Source organism: Fusarium verticillioides, chromosome 5 (genome assembly GCF_000149555.1).
Source record: "Fusarium verticillioides 7600 chromosome 5, whole genome shotgun sequence".
Classification (NCBI taxonomy): domain Eukaryota; kingdom Fungi; phylum Ascomycota; class Sordariomycetes; order Hypocreales; family Nectriaceae; genus Fusarium; species Fusarium verticillioides.
This window is the reverse complement of record NC_031679.1, coordinates 1185403-1201324: the sequence shown is the minus strand read 5'-3', so window position 1 is coordinate 1201324 and position 15922 is coordinate 1185403. Positions and strand designations below refer to the sequence as shown.

General features: G+C 48.6%; 7 protein-coding genes and 1 non-coding gene across 9 annotated transcripts; 6 read left to right on the top strand and 2 right to left on the bottom strand.

Annotated features, from left to right (window-relative positions):
• Positions 1-440: 440 nt before the first annotated feature.
• FVEG_03004 (hypothetical protein) lies at positions 441-1492 on the top strand (the record flags this gene model as incomplete). The annotated part of the gene is made up of 2 exons (XM_018890567.1): positions 441-942; positions 1122-1492. 2 exons carry the CDS (start codon positions 441-443, stop codon positions 1490-1492), a joined length of 873 nt encoding a protein of 290 aa, XP_018746905.1.
• FVEG_03005 (hypothetical protein) lies at positions 1118-3877 on the bottom strand. Its single transcript, XM_018890568.1, has 2 exons — positions 2377-3877; positions 1118-2320 (listed from the first exon to the last, which is right to left on the bottom strand). The coding sequence occupies exons 1-2, from the start codon at positions 2435-2437 to the stop codon at positions 1962-1964; spliced, it is 420 nt and encodes a 139-aa protein (XP_018746906.1). The 5' UTR covers positions 2438-3877; the 3' UTR covers positions 1118-1961.
• Positions 3797-6703, top strand: FVEG_03006 (homoserine kinase). 2 transcript variants are annotated; one of them, XM_018890570.1, is made up of 4 exons: positions 3797-4755; positions 4801-5582; positions 5633-5931; positions 5984-6696. In XM_018890570.1, the coding sequence occupies exons 2-4, from the start codon at positions 5165-5167 to the stop codon at positions 6335-6337; spliced, it is 1071 nt and encodes a 356-aa protein (XP_018746908.1). In that variant the 5' UTR covers positions 3797-4755; positions 4801-5164; the 3' UTR covers positions 6338-6696. The 2 variants fall into 2 exon arrangements, with proteins under 2 accessions (XP_018746908.1, XP_018746907.1); XM_018890569.1 differs by having other exon boundaries at positions 3797-5582; positions 5984-6703.
• A 292-nt stretch (positions 6704-6995) lies between these two features.
• FVEG_03007 (hypothetical protein) lies at positions 6996-8446 on the top strand. The gene is made up of 2 exons (XM_018890571.1): positions 6996-7791; positions 7850-8446. Exons 1-2 carry the CDS (start codon positions 7340-7342, stop codon positions 8379-8381), a joined length of 984 nt encoding a protein of 327 aa, XP_018746909.1. The 5' UTR covers positions 6996-7339; the 3' UTR covers positions 8382-8446.
• Positions 8447-8566: 120 nt separating this feature from the next.
• On the top strand, positions 8567-8656 carry FVEG_15165. The gene has a single exon. It is a non-coding gene; the product is annotated as a tRNA-Ala (tRNA).
• Positions 8657-9046: 390 nt separating this feature from the next.
• Positions 9047-10662, top strand: FVEG_03008 (hypothetical protein). The gene is made up of 2 exons (XM_018890572.1): positions 9047-9490; positions 9542-10662. Exons 1-2 carry the CDS (start codon positions 9281-9283, stop codon positions 10367-10369), a joined length of 1038 nt encoding a protein of 345 aa, XP_018746910.1. The 5' UTR covers positions 9047-9280; the 3' UTR covers positions 10370-10662.
• A 920-nt stretch (positions 10663-11582) lies between these two features.
• Positions 11583-13605, top strand: FVEG_03009 (hypothetical protein). The gene is made up of 3 exons (XM_018890573.1): positions 11583-12197; positions 12252-12703; positions 12759-13605. Exons 1-3 carry the CDS (start codon positions 11931-11933, stop codon positions 13114-13116), a joined length of 1077 nt encoding a protein of 358 aa, XP_018746911.1. The 5' UTR covers positions 11583-11930; the 3' UTR covers positions 13117-13605.
• Positions 11887-14920, bottom strand: FVEG_03010 (hypothetical protein). The gene is made up of 2 exons (XM_018890574.1): positions 14269-14920; positions 11887-14211 (listed from the first exon to the last, which is right to left on the bottom strand). Exons 1-2 carry the CDS (start codon positions 14401-14403, stop codon positions 13738-13740), a joined length of 609 nt encoding a protein of 202 aa, XP_018746912.1. The 5' UTR covers positions 14404-14920; the 3' UTR covers positions 11887-13737.
• Between the last annotated feature and the right edge of the window lie 1002 nt (positions 14921-15922).

The window sequence follows — 15922 nt, the reverse complement described above, 5'->3', positions numbered from 1 at the left end:
GTAGATAGTTGCATGGAGAGGTGAGTTACCTGATTTGCAAAATAGATGCCTACCTAGGATAAGAGACTCTTTCTTGATCTTGTCTCTGTCCTGGCCCCCAGCAACTTGTCATGCAGGAAAATAGAGATAACTCAACGCCATTACACATACACTTGATGATTTTTGCAAAACTTAGGATATTCTTTACAAGATGAAGGATGTTTATGATAAGGCACGCAAGGGAATTTAATGATTCTCAGAGAATCTGCTCCTTCCGTTTGTTCTGTTTATTGTTTTCTCTCCTTGCCTTCCTTTGATTGCCGGACAGCCCTTGACAGGTACATGGCAGTGTCACTCTTTGCTGCCTCAAACTCTGCAACCAATGCCCGGGCTTCTTATAAATGACTACCTGCACGATCCCTCTCTTCCCTAGCATACCCATTGCTTTACCATAATTCAAAATGGGTGCGATTTTTGAGGACAGCTTGGATGTCATGCTGGCAGGGGATCTCTCTGATTTTAGGGGAAAAAGAGCTGCCATCCTCGAGCCGGCCTACAAATCATATCTCATATCCTCAGATTTTCGCGAAGACGCACCCCGTCCCTCGTCAACATATCTGCTTCCATCATCCGAGGTTGTTGCCTTGATTTCGCGCTGCCCTGAGACTGAAGCAGCCGTCGACCTGCACATCACCAAGGTATCAGACACCTTTGCGGAGAATTTCATAGGATACTGCCCCGAACAGAAATGTGTCGTGTTCAAGGGTGAGAGAGGGTTGATAGACGACTTCATAGACTTTATCGAGTCAGTCGCCGGTGGAAAAGAAGTCACGATTGTCCTGAAGGCTCCAGAACAAATTCGGATACCTCGTGGCGGACTAGAACAAGGCCTCGGGTATGAGGAATTCGTGGCTCGCGTCGAAATTCTCGAGTGCGCTTTATGGATTGGAAACTCACCAAGCGGTATGTACTCCTCCTCTCCCTGTGAAAATAAAGAAGAGGTTCTCAGTACTGGAGAGTCAGAAGTCCTCAGAGAAAGTGCCACTCAACTCACCTGTCTTTTTCCTGACTGTTCTCGATCTTCACGATACCCCTTAACTCTTGCGGATCTATTAGTACTTATGTACTAACTTTTTTTGAAGAACAGGAAGAAGGTGGAATCCATTTCAACGAACTTGCTGCAGATCCTAAACTCCTAGAGCCGATCACATCCAACCGAATGCCAACATCCGACTATGTCAATATCACAAATGGCAACAGTCTCAGTAACGAAGAGCCGTCAAACACAAACTCGACCAACATGAGGAGCCCACCGACGGGTGCCTCATCTCCTTTATCTGAGCCTCCATCGTCTTTTTCGACCGACACTCCATCATCTCCTCTATCTGACCCTCCATCTGATATCAATGAAATTTCATCACACAACTGGGACGACCACGACGAATCATCGTCTTCCTCGCCTTCCTCGTCTGAGGGTGCTGAGACCCCTCCCTCGCTTAGGGAGTGGGAATAAAAGTCGATGTCAGGCTCAGTTGGAACGAAACAGAAAGGCTGCCGAAACAGAAGGGGGGTTGGACGATAACGATCTCACATGTACAAAATGAGCTATTGTAGGACGGCTAACTTAACGTGCTACTTTTTGATGGGAGTAACGGCTTGTCAATCGGGTTCTTCAAGCTGTATTATCTCCAGGAAGTCTGACCAAAAGGAGCAAACCGCATGACTACATGGTTAGGGTCTCGAATTATCATTCAGTCACTTCACCTCATAGCATTGCAAAGAATAAAATTAAAGTGGAAGCAATTAAGCTCTATGTTCATTCATGTGTAGTGTAGTATCTAGGTAGATTATGTGTAAGATCGCAGTCTAAACGCCAACCAATGCCAAGTATTAAACCCATAGTTCTAAGGAGGGAAAGAATAAGAATGTCCGCTATCCAGAAAGCTTCATATGCATCTCATAAAATCGTAGAGTTGCGCCGTTTAGTTCTTGAGACCGCAGTCGGAAGGCTTGGCGTGGTAGACCTGGGCGTTGATGCGGCCGAGCTTGACAGCCTGGCCGTTTGTGAGGGCGTTCATAGCATCAAGGCCAATGTTGAAGCCAGAGGCAGCGTGGTCGATAGCAAGGACGTTGATCTTCTTGCCCTTGTACTCGAGGCGGTAGCAGCCACCACAGTTGGCAGAGTTCCAGCCCTCGATGATGTTGACACCACCGACGTACTTTGTAGGGACGTTGCCCTGAGTCTTCCAGCCATACTTGGTGATGAGACCGTTCTTGCCATCAGAGCAAGAGACAGCGGTCATGGGGCGAGACTTGTCATCGTAGCCAGTGTCGTAGGAGACTGAAAGAATTGTCAGTGAGTCAAGATGCATCAGAGAATAGTGTGGATAGACTCACCAGTGGTGGCCGAGACGGCGGAGGTAAGAGCAAGAGCAGAGAGGACACCGGACAGCTTCATATTGACGGTTGTTGTTGGGTTGCTTGTGTGTAAGTGAAGAGGAAAGTAGTGGTGGTGGTGGTGGTGGTGGTGTTGAAGAGTGTTTGGCTGGAAGCTCGAAGAGGGTGAGAGTGGTTGATTGTTGTTGTTGAGAGTGATGATACAAGAGAAGAATAGGAATCTGGACGAGACTGAGGGCTCTTCTTATACTTGAGTTCTCACAACGATCTCTAAGAAATCGAACGAACGAGCCATGCATCTAACGTTACCCATCACGGCCCTCGGGTGATCAGCCTCTCCACAGCCAAATCGAGAACACCACCGGGAAGGCTGGAGGCTGGACAAGCCTAGATTGTCTCCATATAGCGTCATAGCTGGCATTGAATGGCAGATGGACTATCACATCCCGGCCGAGAATATACCCAAGCTACCCAAGCTCCATTCGTATCGACCGTCTCCCGGTGCCATCGCTGCCAAAATTGGCTTTAGCAACGGATGCCAGAGCAAGGCTAGGCCACGCCGTATGCTATTTCGAGGGGCGGATACAGAACCTAACATAGAGCCTAAAGGTAGGACATGGCGTGGGCGCGGAAAGGTTGCTCGCATTACAGTTGAGTTGACTATAGACAGGCCCAGAATATTTCCCGTCGTACAGGGGTGTAGGGGTTGATTTCTGCTGGTCATGGTCCCCAGTTTGGGGCATTGTGGGGTAACGTTAGGTTGTTTTTGGTGAGGAATATCTCGTATTCTTGAGCTCAGCTTGAAGCTAGTGTCGTCCTGTGAACAGCACGACGTAACGTAGCTCCAGCGCGTCGAAGAGGCTCAGGCTCACTAAGATCTGTAATATCATAGTAAGGCTACAGTACACTGAGGCTATCATGATGACCTGGTTGCGGAATGGCCGGTCATATCTTTGGCCTTAATTTGGTAATACTTTATTACTGTTGAAGCTTCAATGTTGAATAATTAGTGTCACGGATTAGGATTCACCTCGTCCGATCAACGTGCCGAGCCGGTGACCCCATGACCTCACCGCCGAATAGCTGCTGCATTGTCTATTCACGACTAGTCACGTCTTTTCAATAAGCATGACTGATCTCAAGGGTCCTGCCTGTCTATCTCAGACTAGTCTTGCTCGTATTCCTCCCTGCGTTGTCGACGCATCAAAGAAACCGTCAATAACTGGAAGCCCAAAGAGGAATTAATTGACAGTGTGGTCTGAGCTATTGACGTTGTATTGCATCGTGAAAACAGCAAAAACACCAGGCCAAGAACATCGGGTTGTGGATCGATGATAAAAACTCCGCAAATGGGAGTTTTAGCAACATGGATGATCCCACGGAGCATCGAGAGAACACGAGAATTTGAACGTCATGGGCTCAGCGATCTTGCTGGACAAAAAGACCTCAAGGATCCATTCTTTGCTCAAGTGCCGGAATTTCCGGTACTGGTGCAGTTACGGGACGGAATCCAGGATCTATCTGGTCCTGTCCTGCTCGTACCCGGAAAGTGAATCCGACGTGAGGACCCGTGATGCACTATTGGCATTGACATCATGGTGGTGAGATGCTAATCAAGGTTCTGTGCTATTTTGGGATATGGAGCTTGGATGTTCTGGAAGCCTCTGAGTACCTTAGTGGGCTGTCGGCATAGCCGGTTGGTCACTTGCTTGTTCACCGAAAACACCATCGAAATGCTAAAGGCCGGGAATGTGTCATTTATTGAATAGCTCCATGAGACAGTTGACCCCATTTACTAATAGTGCATATCACTTTAGTTAGAATGTCGGATCATGAGAAACAAATCGCCTAGAGATGGAATCGTCAATTTGACTTAGACTGGGTGTGCCGGTTTGCACAGCAGCGGACTTACTAAAGCCAAGCAATGCATACACAGGTGACGGATTTCTACAATCTTCAAGAAACTTGTATCTCTACTAATCAAGCTGAGTCCCACAAACATACAGGTCACAAACAATGCGTTGGGCAGAGACAACGGTGCAACATCGTATCCGTTAACGTCAGATATAGAGGATCAAACTGAGCCTCACAAAGGAAGCCAAGGATTAAAACAGTGGCTCTTCTCGCATCGAAAAACTCCGTCATGGCAACAAACATACATATTCCTTATGCATAATGGCTCAGATAAGATTACCACCATCAGACATATAACCCGATAGCCCGAAGCAAACCACTCCGACGTTGGATCCCAGCGCAGCTCGGATCATTCAATGTCCATATTTAGCAATCATACTGAATCCCTTCAGTAAACTAACTCTCTTATCGACCAATAGATGGGTAGAGAACCCCGCCGCAACAGTTCTGGACTGAAGAGCCAGAGTATTTTACCCCGCCAAATGCCATTCACTCTGCTGATATTTGAAGCAAATTTTCAGTAACAAGACCTAGGGCGTCCAAACCGCATGTTTTTTTGCTCATGTGGTGGAGAGCTCCGTCATCGGGGAGATTTTGACCATCATGTCAGTCACAGTAATAGACAAATTCCACTATCGGCCAGACTTCCTCTGATGTGACATTTCATTCTTGAATCTGCAATTCGAATTCCTCTGCCGTGAGAAGTCAGGAAAAAGGTGTTGGAGTTGTACTAACCCCGATTTGCTTTTGCTTCGCGCCGTTTAACCCTCCTCTCCTCGCTGGGTATCTTGTCTCAAAACTTTCCTCCAAGTAACAAGCTCCAGTTCCGAACTTCGGCATACACCACAGTAAGCAAGCAAAAGCAGCAGCAGTCATGGAATCATTCATCATCAAGACCCCCAGCTCCAGCGCAAACATCGGCCCCGGCTTTGATGTCATTGGCCTTGCTCTGTCCGTCTACCTTGAGCTTCACGTAACCATTGATCGGTCAAAGACAAAGTCCGAGCACCCACTCAACTGCAAGATCACCTACGAAGGAGAGGGCGAGGATGAGATTAGCCTTGACCCCCAGGTCAACCTTATCACACGTGTAGCGCTCTATGTCCTGCGCTGCAACGACCAGAGGGCGTTCCCTGTTGAGACCCACGTGCATGTCAAGAACCCTATTCCTCTAGGTCGTGGCCTTGGTAGCTCAGGTGCCGCTGTTGTTGCTGGTGTTGCTCTGGGCAAGGAAGTTGGAGGATTAAAGCACCTCGACAATGACCGACTATTCGACTACTGTCTCATGATTGGTAAAATCAACCCTCCGATCGACTCGGTTACACGCTAACTTCAATTCCAGAGAGACATCCTGACAATGTCGGAGCTGCCCTCTACGGAGGTTTCGTCGGAACATATCTCAAGCCCTTGACTCCCGAAGACGTTGCCCGAACCGAAATTCCGCTTAGCGAAGTTCTACCTGCGCCGGCGGGAGGGGAGGACACTGGCAAGAAGCCGCCGAACCCTCCCAACGGAATTGGTCACCATATCAAGTTCCCATGGGCCAAGGAGATCAAGGCTGTTGCTATCATCCCCGATTTCCAGGTTGCTACACATGCTGCACGAGGAGTGCTACCTGCGAACTACACTCGTCCCGATGTGGTATGCCAAACCCCGAGATTCTGGTTATGATGAAGCTAATCCACGGCCTTAGGTCTTCAACCTGCAGAGAATTGCCCTTCTGCCCGTCGCCCTGGGCCAGTCCCCTCCCGATCCCGAGCTCATCCATCTTGCCATGCAAGACAAGATTCACCAACCCTACCGCCAGACTCTCATCCCCGGTCTGACCGAGATCGTCGAGACAATGTCCCCAAAGACTGACGAAGGCTTCCTCGGTGTCTGTCTATCTGGCGCCGGTCCTACCATTCTGGCTCTTGCCACACACAACTTCGAGGCTATCGCCGCCAAGATCATCGCTAAGCTGCGAGAACACAACGAGAAGAAGGATCTACCGTGCCAATGGATGGTGCTTGAACCCGCTGAGGGTACCCATGTCATCCGCTCATGAGTATGAAATCGTGAGAACAAATACCATGAAGGGAATCAAAATGACCGCCCGACTAGAATCGTGGCTGGGATTGCATAGACATGTGTATCACGTAAAAGGAATTATGTATGGCTGGCAAACTTCTGAAGACCAAGGATAGAGGGTCACGCCCAGGCATGGAGTATGTGAGAACGATTCAATGAAAATAACGCAATAAAAGGGAAGTTTAGATATACAATTTAATTCGATTTACGAAAATGGCAGGCGAGCTAGATATATTGTTTATGTGATATCTTGAACTACCTAGACTATGGGACTGCAACGCGGTTGTTTGGTAAGTAGGACTAGATTTCATCAAAAGATATATATTTGATCAGAATAGATTTGAAAATCCTTCTTCAATTACCAGTTTCTTGCAATGCTGGTATTCCGTCCTCTGAAGAAGGAATATCGACCGAATATCTCGTGTGGCTATAGGTAAGTTCCGCTTTAGCATCTGGGACCATTGGGCATGCTATAATGTTCAGAGTACCCGTAGTTACCTAAATAGTAGCAGCCGAAAACTAATATTCAAACAAGATATCGGGAGTCCGATCTGATTCATAAACACTTTGAGGTCTGTTTGCTGGGATGTTCAGAAACCAGTATATGTAAGTAGGCTTCCTTTCGATGTACAACCATTGGCTAAAGCAAACACACAACAAACTCACAACCACTTCATGATTCTATCGACCGAGCCGGAAACTATCCCGTTGCTTTCCACTGTTTCCACATTGGGGGGGAAGGTTTCCACCGATCTCGGCGGGTGTTACCATATTTCTGTCTCGATAGGCCGAACCGTTGCCTTTCCCCAACTTCAAGACTATAGTTTCGCTGTAACTTACCCCGAAGAACCGAGGGTTGGGTTGCATGACGGCAAATGCGTGCTTGTAATAAACAATGTCCTCAGCGAACCCCTCTCGAGTTGATAATTCCTCTGTTCTTCTCAATTCATTTGTGACATAGAATTCACTGCCACCAAAAATGTCTGCTCCTCCACCCAAGGGTATCTACGTGCCCGTTCCCACGTTCTTCGCTTCCAAGAAGACTGCCAACTACAACGCTATTACCCCACCCATCGATATTGAAACACAGGTCGCTCATTCAGTCTTCCTGGCCAAGAATGGAATCAAGGGCCTAGTAGTCCTCGGTAGCACAGGAGAAGCTGTTCATATTCACCCTAGAGATCGCCACGCCATTCTCAGTGGTATCAAGGCTGGTCTTGAGAAGGAGGGTTTCAAGGATTATCCCATCATTGCGGGCACAGCAACAAACAGCGTCGAAGAGACTGTTGAACAACTCAAGGATGCTCAAAAGTCGGGTTCCCAATGGGGATTGTGCCTCGTTCCTGGGTACAATGCCGGTGCAGTTACACAAGAGGGTATTATCCAATGGTTTACTGCCGTTGCTGACCAAAGTCCCATTCCTGTCATGATGTAAGTCGTCTCGGCCCAATTATACCAAAACCCCGGCCGGACTAACCAGATTGCTCAGCTACCATTACCCCGGAGTCTCGAACAACGTCAAAGTTGCACCTTCAACATATGCCATACTTGCAAAGCACCCTAACATTGTCGGCTGCAAGCTCTCTCATGGAGATGTCTCGGTAGCCGCGCAGGTTGCTTCCAACCCATCCATCGATCACACCCACTTCCACTGTTTCACAGGCCTCGGACAACAGCTCCTACCTGTTATCTCAGTTGGCTTTGCCGGCGCCATTGATGGCTCAGCGGGATTCTTCCCCAAGTCACTGGTGCGACTCTTCGAGCTGTCGTCCAAGACCCAGCCTACAGATGCTGAGATCCAGGAGCGAAGACTGCTGCAGTTCAAGGTTAGCTCAATGGAGGAGCTTGTGGTCAAGTTTGGTACTGTGGGTATCAAGGATGCTATTAGCAGACTGAGAGGCTTTGGGGATACAGACGGTACGAGGTTGCCGCTCGTGGGTGGTATTCCTGGTGGTGATGCTGAGTGGGCGAAGTGGAAGGGGGTGATTGATGCAGTTGATGAGGTTGAGAAGTCGCTATAAGCAGTTAAAAGTTTAGAGTAAAGAAGAGTATAAACTTCAAACATGATGATCAGAATCAGTGGACAAACCAACTTTGAATTGGGTGATCTTGCAATATCGATGTTGTTCATACCCATCTTAGCATTTGACGCGCGCTTCCCAGCCTCATAGACTCAAATTTTCGATTGAGTTAATACCAAATAATCGGGCGAATGGTTTAGTGGTATAATACTCCCTTAGCATAATTCGACCGAATAATCTGGGAGTGGTCCAGGGTTCGATTCCCTGTTCGTCCATTGCAGGTGGTTAGATTCCACTACATATCCTCTTTTTGCAATTCAAGCAACTTCATCTTTTTGTCAGTTTAATTGTAGAGGTGCCTGTTGTGATGCTATTCGAGACGAGTGCTTCTGATAGTAATCCTGCTTCTTACTATGCGGTAAGCTGACGTGTGATGTATGGTATGGATAAAGTCGCTGTCATGTTCTATATCTTGCAGTATCTTGCATGCTGAATGCTCACGGCGTCATATTGCAATGCCGCAAGGAAGCCAGTATAATGCTATAACGCTCCCGTTCTCTTGTAGGATAATCTACTTGTGCTTGACTTTCCCGACATTTTCATCGCTTACACAACTCGGCCGAGTCGCGTTCCCACCAAACTCCCGTGCCTCGGCTCCTTCAATTCCTAATCGATAGTGGCATATCACAATAGAGCTTTGAACTTTTCAAGGGGGCAACTAACTTTAGGGCCTTGTACACTCACTAATACCTACGGCATCCTCGGCGTTCGTCACAAGCTTCCTTGATTGGCAAGTCCTGTTACACTTTTAATTAACCGCGTTCGGTTGAGATAAATACCGGGTGAATCCCATTCTTCCAGTCCCTGAGGGTTGTCGCAAACACCACAATCAACTCACCATGGCCGGCGCTAGTAAGAAAATGTTTGGGCTTTCCCATGTGGTGCCTGTCATTATGCCTCTCGCTCTAGGTTCTGCTGGATATGCTGCCTATCGGGTCAATTGGGGTCCTCTGGTCAAGGCTTTCCTTACAGGACCTGGCCGCACGTCGCGAATCCTGTTGCTACTGTTTGTTGTGTTCAACTGGAAGAGCATGCCCTTTGCTTGGACTGTAAGTCTCAATGGTCTCTCCTGGCCTTTATAACACCCTGACACTCTATAGTACCGAGTCTTCTATGTGATCTTCTACCATACCTTCTGGCGCAAATCGCCTAATCTTGGACCCGAAGCCCTCTTCAAACCCATGATCTCTACCACCCACGCGCCTCTTCTCGAGATTGACTACAACTTCCACAAGTCCAATTCGACCTATTTTGCCGATCTCGACGTCTCACGATCTCACCTTGTTACATATCTCTGCCGCGCATCCTACGTCACACTCGCCCAAAACAGCAAGACCAAGATTGTCCTAGACCCCAAGACCGATCAGCCCATCAAGGGCCAGATGAGCATCATACTTGGCGCTGTCGAGTGCAGCTTCAAGCGCGAGATCCCTGCGTATAAAAGCTTCGAGATGTGGAGTCGCATTCTATGCTGGGACCGCAAGTGGTTATACATCGTGACACATTACATTCCCAAAGGAGCTGCTAAGCCAACATCATGGCTTGACCCCACGTTCAACAAAGTTTCTGCGCGAGGCCCTCAAGATGCTACCGGTGGATGGGAGAAGAAGATCTATGCTACGGCCATAAGCAAGTACGTTTTCAAGCTGGGTCGCTTTACTGTGAACCCAGCTATCATGCTCGGCGGCGCTTCTGGTCTGCTACCTGAGCGACCCGGAGGTTGGACATCTGGTGAACAGCAACTCGGTGATCTTTCTGCTGATGTCTCAGATGTGGACTTGGATGTCCCTGGAGAATGGAATTGGCGACGTGTTGAGGCGCAGCGACGTAAGGGTATGGAGTACGCAAAGCACTTCCAGGAGCTCGATAACTTGCACGACTTGTTTGATGGAGGCAAAGAAGGCGCTCTTGGCAAGTTCACACCCTAAAACAAGTGAGATAGAATGTGGCAGATTAGACAAAGTTGGACAAATAGAATTATAACATATAGGCCGGCAGTAACCTATCCTTAGATATCGGGGTTGTATAGAAGGATGGTCAGAGCTAGAGGGAATCGGGATAGTATCTGGAGTGCTTCATCGGTAGGCACCTTTAATGAATATATGACGCCTGAAGACTGGGTCGAAGGCTAAAGACGTAGACCAGAAGATCATAAAATCTCTCTCCGCCCGTTATACCAGCTTCAATACCTTGTTCAGTCGAAGATACGGAAGGAGAATGCAAGATTTTCGAGTAGATTTCTTTGCAAATCATCCATGAAAAAGCATGGTAGGCGGGCTACGTTGAACAGAAGGCGTCTCGCAACCTGGACCAAGTTCAATATCACATCGACACGTCAACAGTCAAAGTTGCAGCTACTATCTATCTTGGCATCAACATGCGTTACCTAAACGAGAAGTTTGAAGTTTTTCAGTTGACATAATTTGGTGGTCCACAACGTCAGATTTTCTGACTCGGTGCTTGACTCTATGTTTGGTCATCATCATAAAAACTTCAACCCATCTCATCCAACTTCAGGTCTCTTCCAAAGAGGGGTACTTCCAGCGAAGTTTAGAGTGTAAAAAAGGAAAAGACCGTCACCCAAAGGTCAACGGGATGCCGGCCCCTCGCATCAAGAATGAGCCCCATCGAGTAACCCAGCTTTCGCCGAGCAATCGCATACCTATCAATCTCGACAAAAATCCTCAGCGACCCGATACCACACGCGCGAGCACCAAGCGTCTGCCAACCATCAACTTGCCAGACGACTCGTCTGTCTCGAAACACACCAATCTCTCGGCAGCGGACTCATATCTTCATCCAAGGGGGCCGAGAGCGGCAGAGAACGCGATTCAGAGCCTTTAACAAATTGATGTAACGGAGGGCAGGGCCGGTGCAGGGCGCAGGCCTGGGTGCAGAAGTCAGCCGCTGTGCTTCTATGGCGGCGCGTTTCCGCAAGCTCCGTCGAAACGAAGATGTCCGGGGACTTTCTCCCAAAGCCAGAAAGAATGCGAGACGCTGCGATAAATCGCAATGTCTCTGTTTGTAAGCTTCGAATGGCGATTTTTTGAGCGAGAGGCGCGGATGAAGAGAAGAAAGAAGGAAGAAAAATCGTAACCAGCTCAAGTTGAATTTTTATGCACGAAATGGGGCTGAAGTGTGGCGCCATGAATCAGAGCTCCCAGATGTGGCTGTACCTTAGCTTGCTGCCTTTTTTTGTCCGACGCGGGTTGGCCAATCCGAACTTCGCGTTGAGAAGGCTGGGTCACTGCCTTCGTGCCTGTTTATTCATTCTCAGTACAAAGCTCACGGCGCAACCAGTTTCAGCAGTGCAAACATCAATTCTTTAAAGATCTGTTTTTCATCTGAGATTAGTCGCGTGGCCAGTTGGAAGCTTCGCTCATAAGCCACTAAGCTTCTGAGTCTCAGGAGCGGGATCCCAAAGCCAAAAAGACAGAAAAAGGGCCACCGACTGGCTTTCAACTTTCTCTCCTTCGGCACACCGCGATCATGTCGACCCTTTTTGGCGGTGCTTCAGCTGCATCAACGACAAGCAACACCGTCGGTGACCTTAAGCAAGACGTCGCACTCTCAGACCCCCCTACTGATACCATCTCCGACCTTTCCTTCTCCCCTGCGCCAAACGGGCCTGACTTCCTCGCCATCTCCAGTTGGGATAACAAGGTTCGCATTTACGAGATTGCTGCCAATGGCCAGAGTCAGGGCCGACACGCCTACGAGCACAGCCAACCTGTGTTGAACTGCGACTTCTCCAAGGTACGAAGATATAATGATCGAGCGAAACGAAATGGCAACTGACTAGGTTTCTAGGATGGAACAAAAGTCGCCTCTGCTGGCGCTGACAAGAATGTCAAGGTCTGCGATCTTGCCTCCCAGCAGGACGCCGTTATTGGCACACACGACCAGCCAGTGCGAACATGTCGATTTTTCATGAACGATGGTAACCCCATGGTGGTCTCGGGCTCGTGGGATAAGACGATCAAGTACTGGGATCTTAGACAACAGGGACCTGCGGCAACCGTACAATGCCAGGAGCGAGTTTATACGATGGACGTCCGCGATAATCTCTGCGTTGTCGGCACCGCCGATCGATACATCAATGTTATTGATCTCAAGAACCCTACCAAATTCTATAAAACCCTGCAGAGCCCTCTCAAGTGGCAGACCAGGGTGGTTAGTTGCTTTACTGACTCTGCTGGTTTTGCTATCGGTAGTATCGAGGGTCGTTGCGCTATCCAATACGTCGAAGATAAGGACTCCAGGTAAGAAGCCTCTCGGATCTGCCTTTCTTGACATGCTTAGACTAACATATTGCAGCTCCAACTTCTCTTTCAAGTGTCATCGCGACCCCCCCGCCAACAGCGTCACAAATGTCTATGCCGTCAACGATATTTCTTTCCACCCCGTTCATGGCACATTCAGCACTGCTGGTTCCGATGGCACATTCCACTTCTGGGACAAGGACGCCAAGCACCGTCTCAAGGGCTACCCTAATGTTGGTGGCAGCATCACTTCCACAACCTTCAACAAAAATGGTTCCATCTTCGCCTACGCTGTAGGCTACGACTGGGCCAAGGGCTACCAGCACAATACTCAGAACTACCCTATCAAGGTGATGTTGCACCCTGTCAACCAGGACGAGTGCAAGCCCAGGCCATCACTCAAGAAGCGATAAAGGATCACACGAATATCAAGAGGACGGGCTGTAGAGGAGGGAATGGATTTCGTTGGTCGATTAATAGTTAGTTGCGATTATGTACTGTACCACAATTGGTGAAGACTCCAAGATTGATAGGAAAGGGCCGAAAAGGATGGAATGTTGAGTTTGGACCAAAAAGAGCAAGGCAATCCAGGTGGTGGTGTTTTACGAGAGATGATACCATAGATGCAATAAAACATCAACACAAACCTGGCATAGTATCCAATGGCATTCAGCTTCACACATGTCATCATATGGCAACGCAGTGAGATGAGCCCATAAGCTTGCGGACAAATACGTTGACGATCTGGCAGCCATTATTCACCAGTTATAAAGCTTGAGTTGCAAGGATAGCAAAGGATTGGTATTGATGACAGTCTGCCACCTGGGCTTTCACTTTATCATTGTGTATCGATGTATAAAAAAAAGGATGGTTCTTAGCCACAGGAGCCTCTTGTAGCGGGCCATTAATTGATGCAACCGCACCTTGCTTCGCATAAACAGATTAAAACGCTTAATATATCATCAGCTCTCTTTATGAGTAGCTGGCATAACCAGACCCCGCCTTATCGTCCCTTTCGTATTTTCACTTGATTCTTAGTTTTTGCTGAGCGTGCGTCCAGGAAGAATATCCTGGATCATTCCGCCGAAGACGTCTTTGAGAAAGGTACTTCTGTCAGAGTCGTCTGGCTTTGTCTCCTGAGCAGGCTGCTCATGAACAAACTTGACGTCGACGCTGTCCATGTTCACGGCATCCATAGTAGCCATGGGAGCACCAGGAACGACGACATCAGGGTCGACAGCAAAGATGACGGGCCGCTTGCTATACAAGTCGGCGGCATCGGACATTGAGCTGTGGTAGGCGCCATAGTTGTCAGGGAGAAGAGGCATACGAGGGAGAGGCTCGTTGAAGTTGGGGGTAGCGTGAATCTTGGGCAAGACTGTGCTGTCGACATGGTTGACAGGAGCACGAGAAGGTGTTGAGGAATGGAAGCTCTGCATCAATGGCCTTCGGCGACCAGAAAGAGATGGCTGAGGAGTAGGGCGGTGGGTAGTCTTTAGACCACGGGACTGGAAGTATTGTTAGTACCAGAGCTGCAATGACTAATTGGAAGAGAAGAAACTCACTTCAGAGTGCTGAGACTGCTCTGAAGAAGCTCCAAGGAGCTCGGCATACTTGGGCATGAGAGCGATACCGGCATGGCGTTGAGACTCGGCCAGAGAGCGAGTGAGCTTTGAGACGGGAGCGGTGATTCTAGGCATTGTGATAGAGTTGGATGTGACAAGATGGCAAAGGTTTGTTGTGGTGGTAGCAAGGTGTTGGCGGTGTCCAGCTACTTATACGTTTGGCGTAGTAGTATGGATCTGATGGAGTGTGGTTGGTAAGGCAAGGTAGTGTACGGATAGTGGTGACCAAGTCTAATCAGGCGATGAGAAGAGTGGAGGGTCCACGGATGCAATGGATAGATGATACAGGCAGGCACAGGTATAAGTGGAAGCAATTGGATCGTTCATTTGGAGGGAGGGAAGGAGGGTTTATGTATGTATTCCAAGTACCTATGACTGAGACATCGGGCAGGTAAGGCAAGATAAGCTAGAGGAGGGGGAAGGCGGGAGGGAGCTTCTGGTAGCTTGACCTCAAGGTGAAGCAAGCGCGGATGCTTGTCCGGGAGGCCCGTGTGATCTGGGGATCCATGGAATGAGCAACAGCAACCGCAACAGAAACAACAACAGCAACGGGGTTGAGGAAAGAGTCACTCACAGCCTCCACACCTCATCCTTGGAACCTGGAAGGTACGGTACCAATCCCGCCCTGTTAGCTCACCTTATTTTAGCGACTACAGCATTGATCCCGCTAAAGGTAATGGAGTGTGGAGAGCAGGTACAGTACTGGGTTGTGTCAAACAGCTCTCAACCTGCAGCAGACCCATTCTACTATAACAATTTGATGAACTTTCAAACAACTATTTTCGCTGCGAAACAACACGGTATCAGAAACCTCTAAATATATCTCTTCCGTTTCGTTGCAAACAAACAAATGAATATCGGCAGCAGCACCACCAAAATCACCAAGGATGCGAAGCAGTGACCATACCATAATAACATGGCAATTCCCGACTCGGCGACGAAATACCGAATGCCGCCAGGTGCAAACAAGGTCCCTCATGCAAGTGGCACATCATCAAACACATGTTGAGATCCAATCAACTGCCTTGAAACAGCGCAGGCTACTACAGTACAGTACTTAGCATTCACCGTACGGGCCAGCTCGTAAGGGGTATGTATCACTACGTTACTGATTCCTCATCAACCTCACCATAGGTAGCCATCCCCAGCTTTCGTTCTGCTGAGAGATTGGGTCCATGGTCCTTCCCCGGGCTAAAAAGGAGGCAACTACAGGGCTTCTCCAGGTCGATTTCCAGCTCGATCACTTGTTTTTCATCGAACCATAGCTTGCTAAGCCCGAAAACATTAAGAGAGCAGAGTTGAGGTTGAGGCAACCAGTTAAAGGTGTCAATCACAAAGTTACCCTGTGCCTGGCTCTGTGTTTTATCAAGAGATAACAGTATCAGATCAGAGGAACAGTGGCGTCAACTTACGAGACCTTTAGATACTGTGTGCAATGCATACCAATGCTATGCAAAGAGTGTCGCAATGTGCCGCCGGAAGAATCAGCATGGCACCATCCTCACAGCCTCCAAAACCATCACTACAACGAAACAGATCCGTGAGTGGAACTCGTTGAGCTTGAAGCTACGTACTCTGGCTAGATGCTGTAACT

Excerpts from the sequence above, each read along its gene's own strand:
- FVEG_03005 (XM_018890568.1), bottom strand. The coding sequence starts at position 2,437 with ATGAAGCTGTCCGGTGTCCTCTCTGCTCTTGCTCTTACCTCCGCCGTC. Across the intron at positions 2,321-2,376 it reads CGCCGTCTCGGCCACCACTG|TCTCCTACGACACTGGCTAC; the intron begins GTGAGTCTATCC and ends CAATTCTTTCAG.
- FVEG_03006 (XM_018890569.1), top strand. The coding sequence starts at position 5,165 with ATGGAATCATTCATCATCAAGACCCCCAGCTCCAGCGCAAACATCGGC. Across the intron at positions 5,583-5,632 it reads CGACTACTGTCTCATGATTG|AGAGACATCCTGACAATGTC; the intron begins GTAAAATCAACC and ends CTTCAATTCCAG. Across the intron at positions 5,932-5,983 it reads ACTACACTCGTCCCGATGTG|GTCTTCAACCTGCAGAGAAT; the intron begins GTATGCCAAACC and ends CCACGGCCTTAG.
- FVEG_03007 (XM_018890571.1), top strand. The coding sequence starts at position 7,340 with ATGTCTGCTCCTCCACCCAAGGGTATCTACGTGCCCGTTCCCACGTTC. Across the intron at positions 7,792-7,849 it reads AGTCCCATTCCTGTCATGAT|CTACCATTACCCCGGAGTCT; the intron begins GTAAGTCGTCTC and ends CAGATTGCTCAG.
- FVEG_03008 (XM_018890572.1), top strand. The coding sequence starts at position 9,281 with ATGGCCGGCGCTAGTAAGAAAATGTTTGGGCTTTCCCATGTGGTGCCT. Across the intron at positions 9,491-9,541 it reads GCATGCCCTTTGCTTGGACT|TACCGAGTCTTCTATGTGAT; the intron begins GTAAGTCTCAAT and ends GACACTCTATAG.
- FVEG_03009 (XM_018890573.1), top strand. The coding sequence starts at position 11,931 with ATGTCGACCCTTTTTGGCGGTGCTTCAGCTGCATCAACGACAAGCAAC. Across the intron at positions 12,198-12,251 it reads TGAACTGCGACTTCTCCAAG|GATGGAACAAAAGTCGCCTC; the intron begins GTACGAAGATAT and ends CTAGGTTTCTAG. Across the intron at positions 12,704-12,758 it reads GTCGAAGATAAGGACTCCAG|CTCCAACTTCTCTTTCAAGT; the intron begins GTAAGAAGCCTC and ends AACATATTGCAG.
- FVEG_03010 (XM_018890574.1), bottom strand. The coding sequence starts at position 14,403 with ATGCCTAGAATCACCGCTCCCGTCTCAAAGCTCACTCGCTCTCTGGCC. Across the intron at positions 14,212-14,268 it reads AGCAGTCTCAGCACTCTGAA|TCCCGTGGTCTAAAGACTAC; the intron begins GTGAGTTTCTTC and ends CAATACTTCCAG.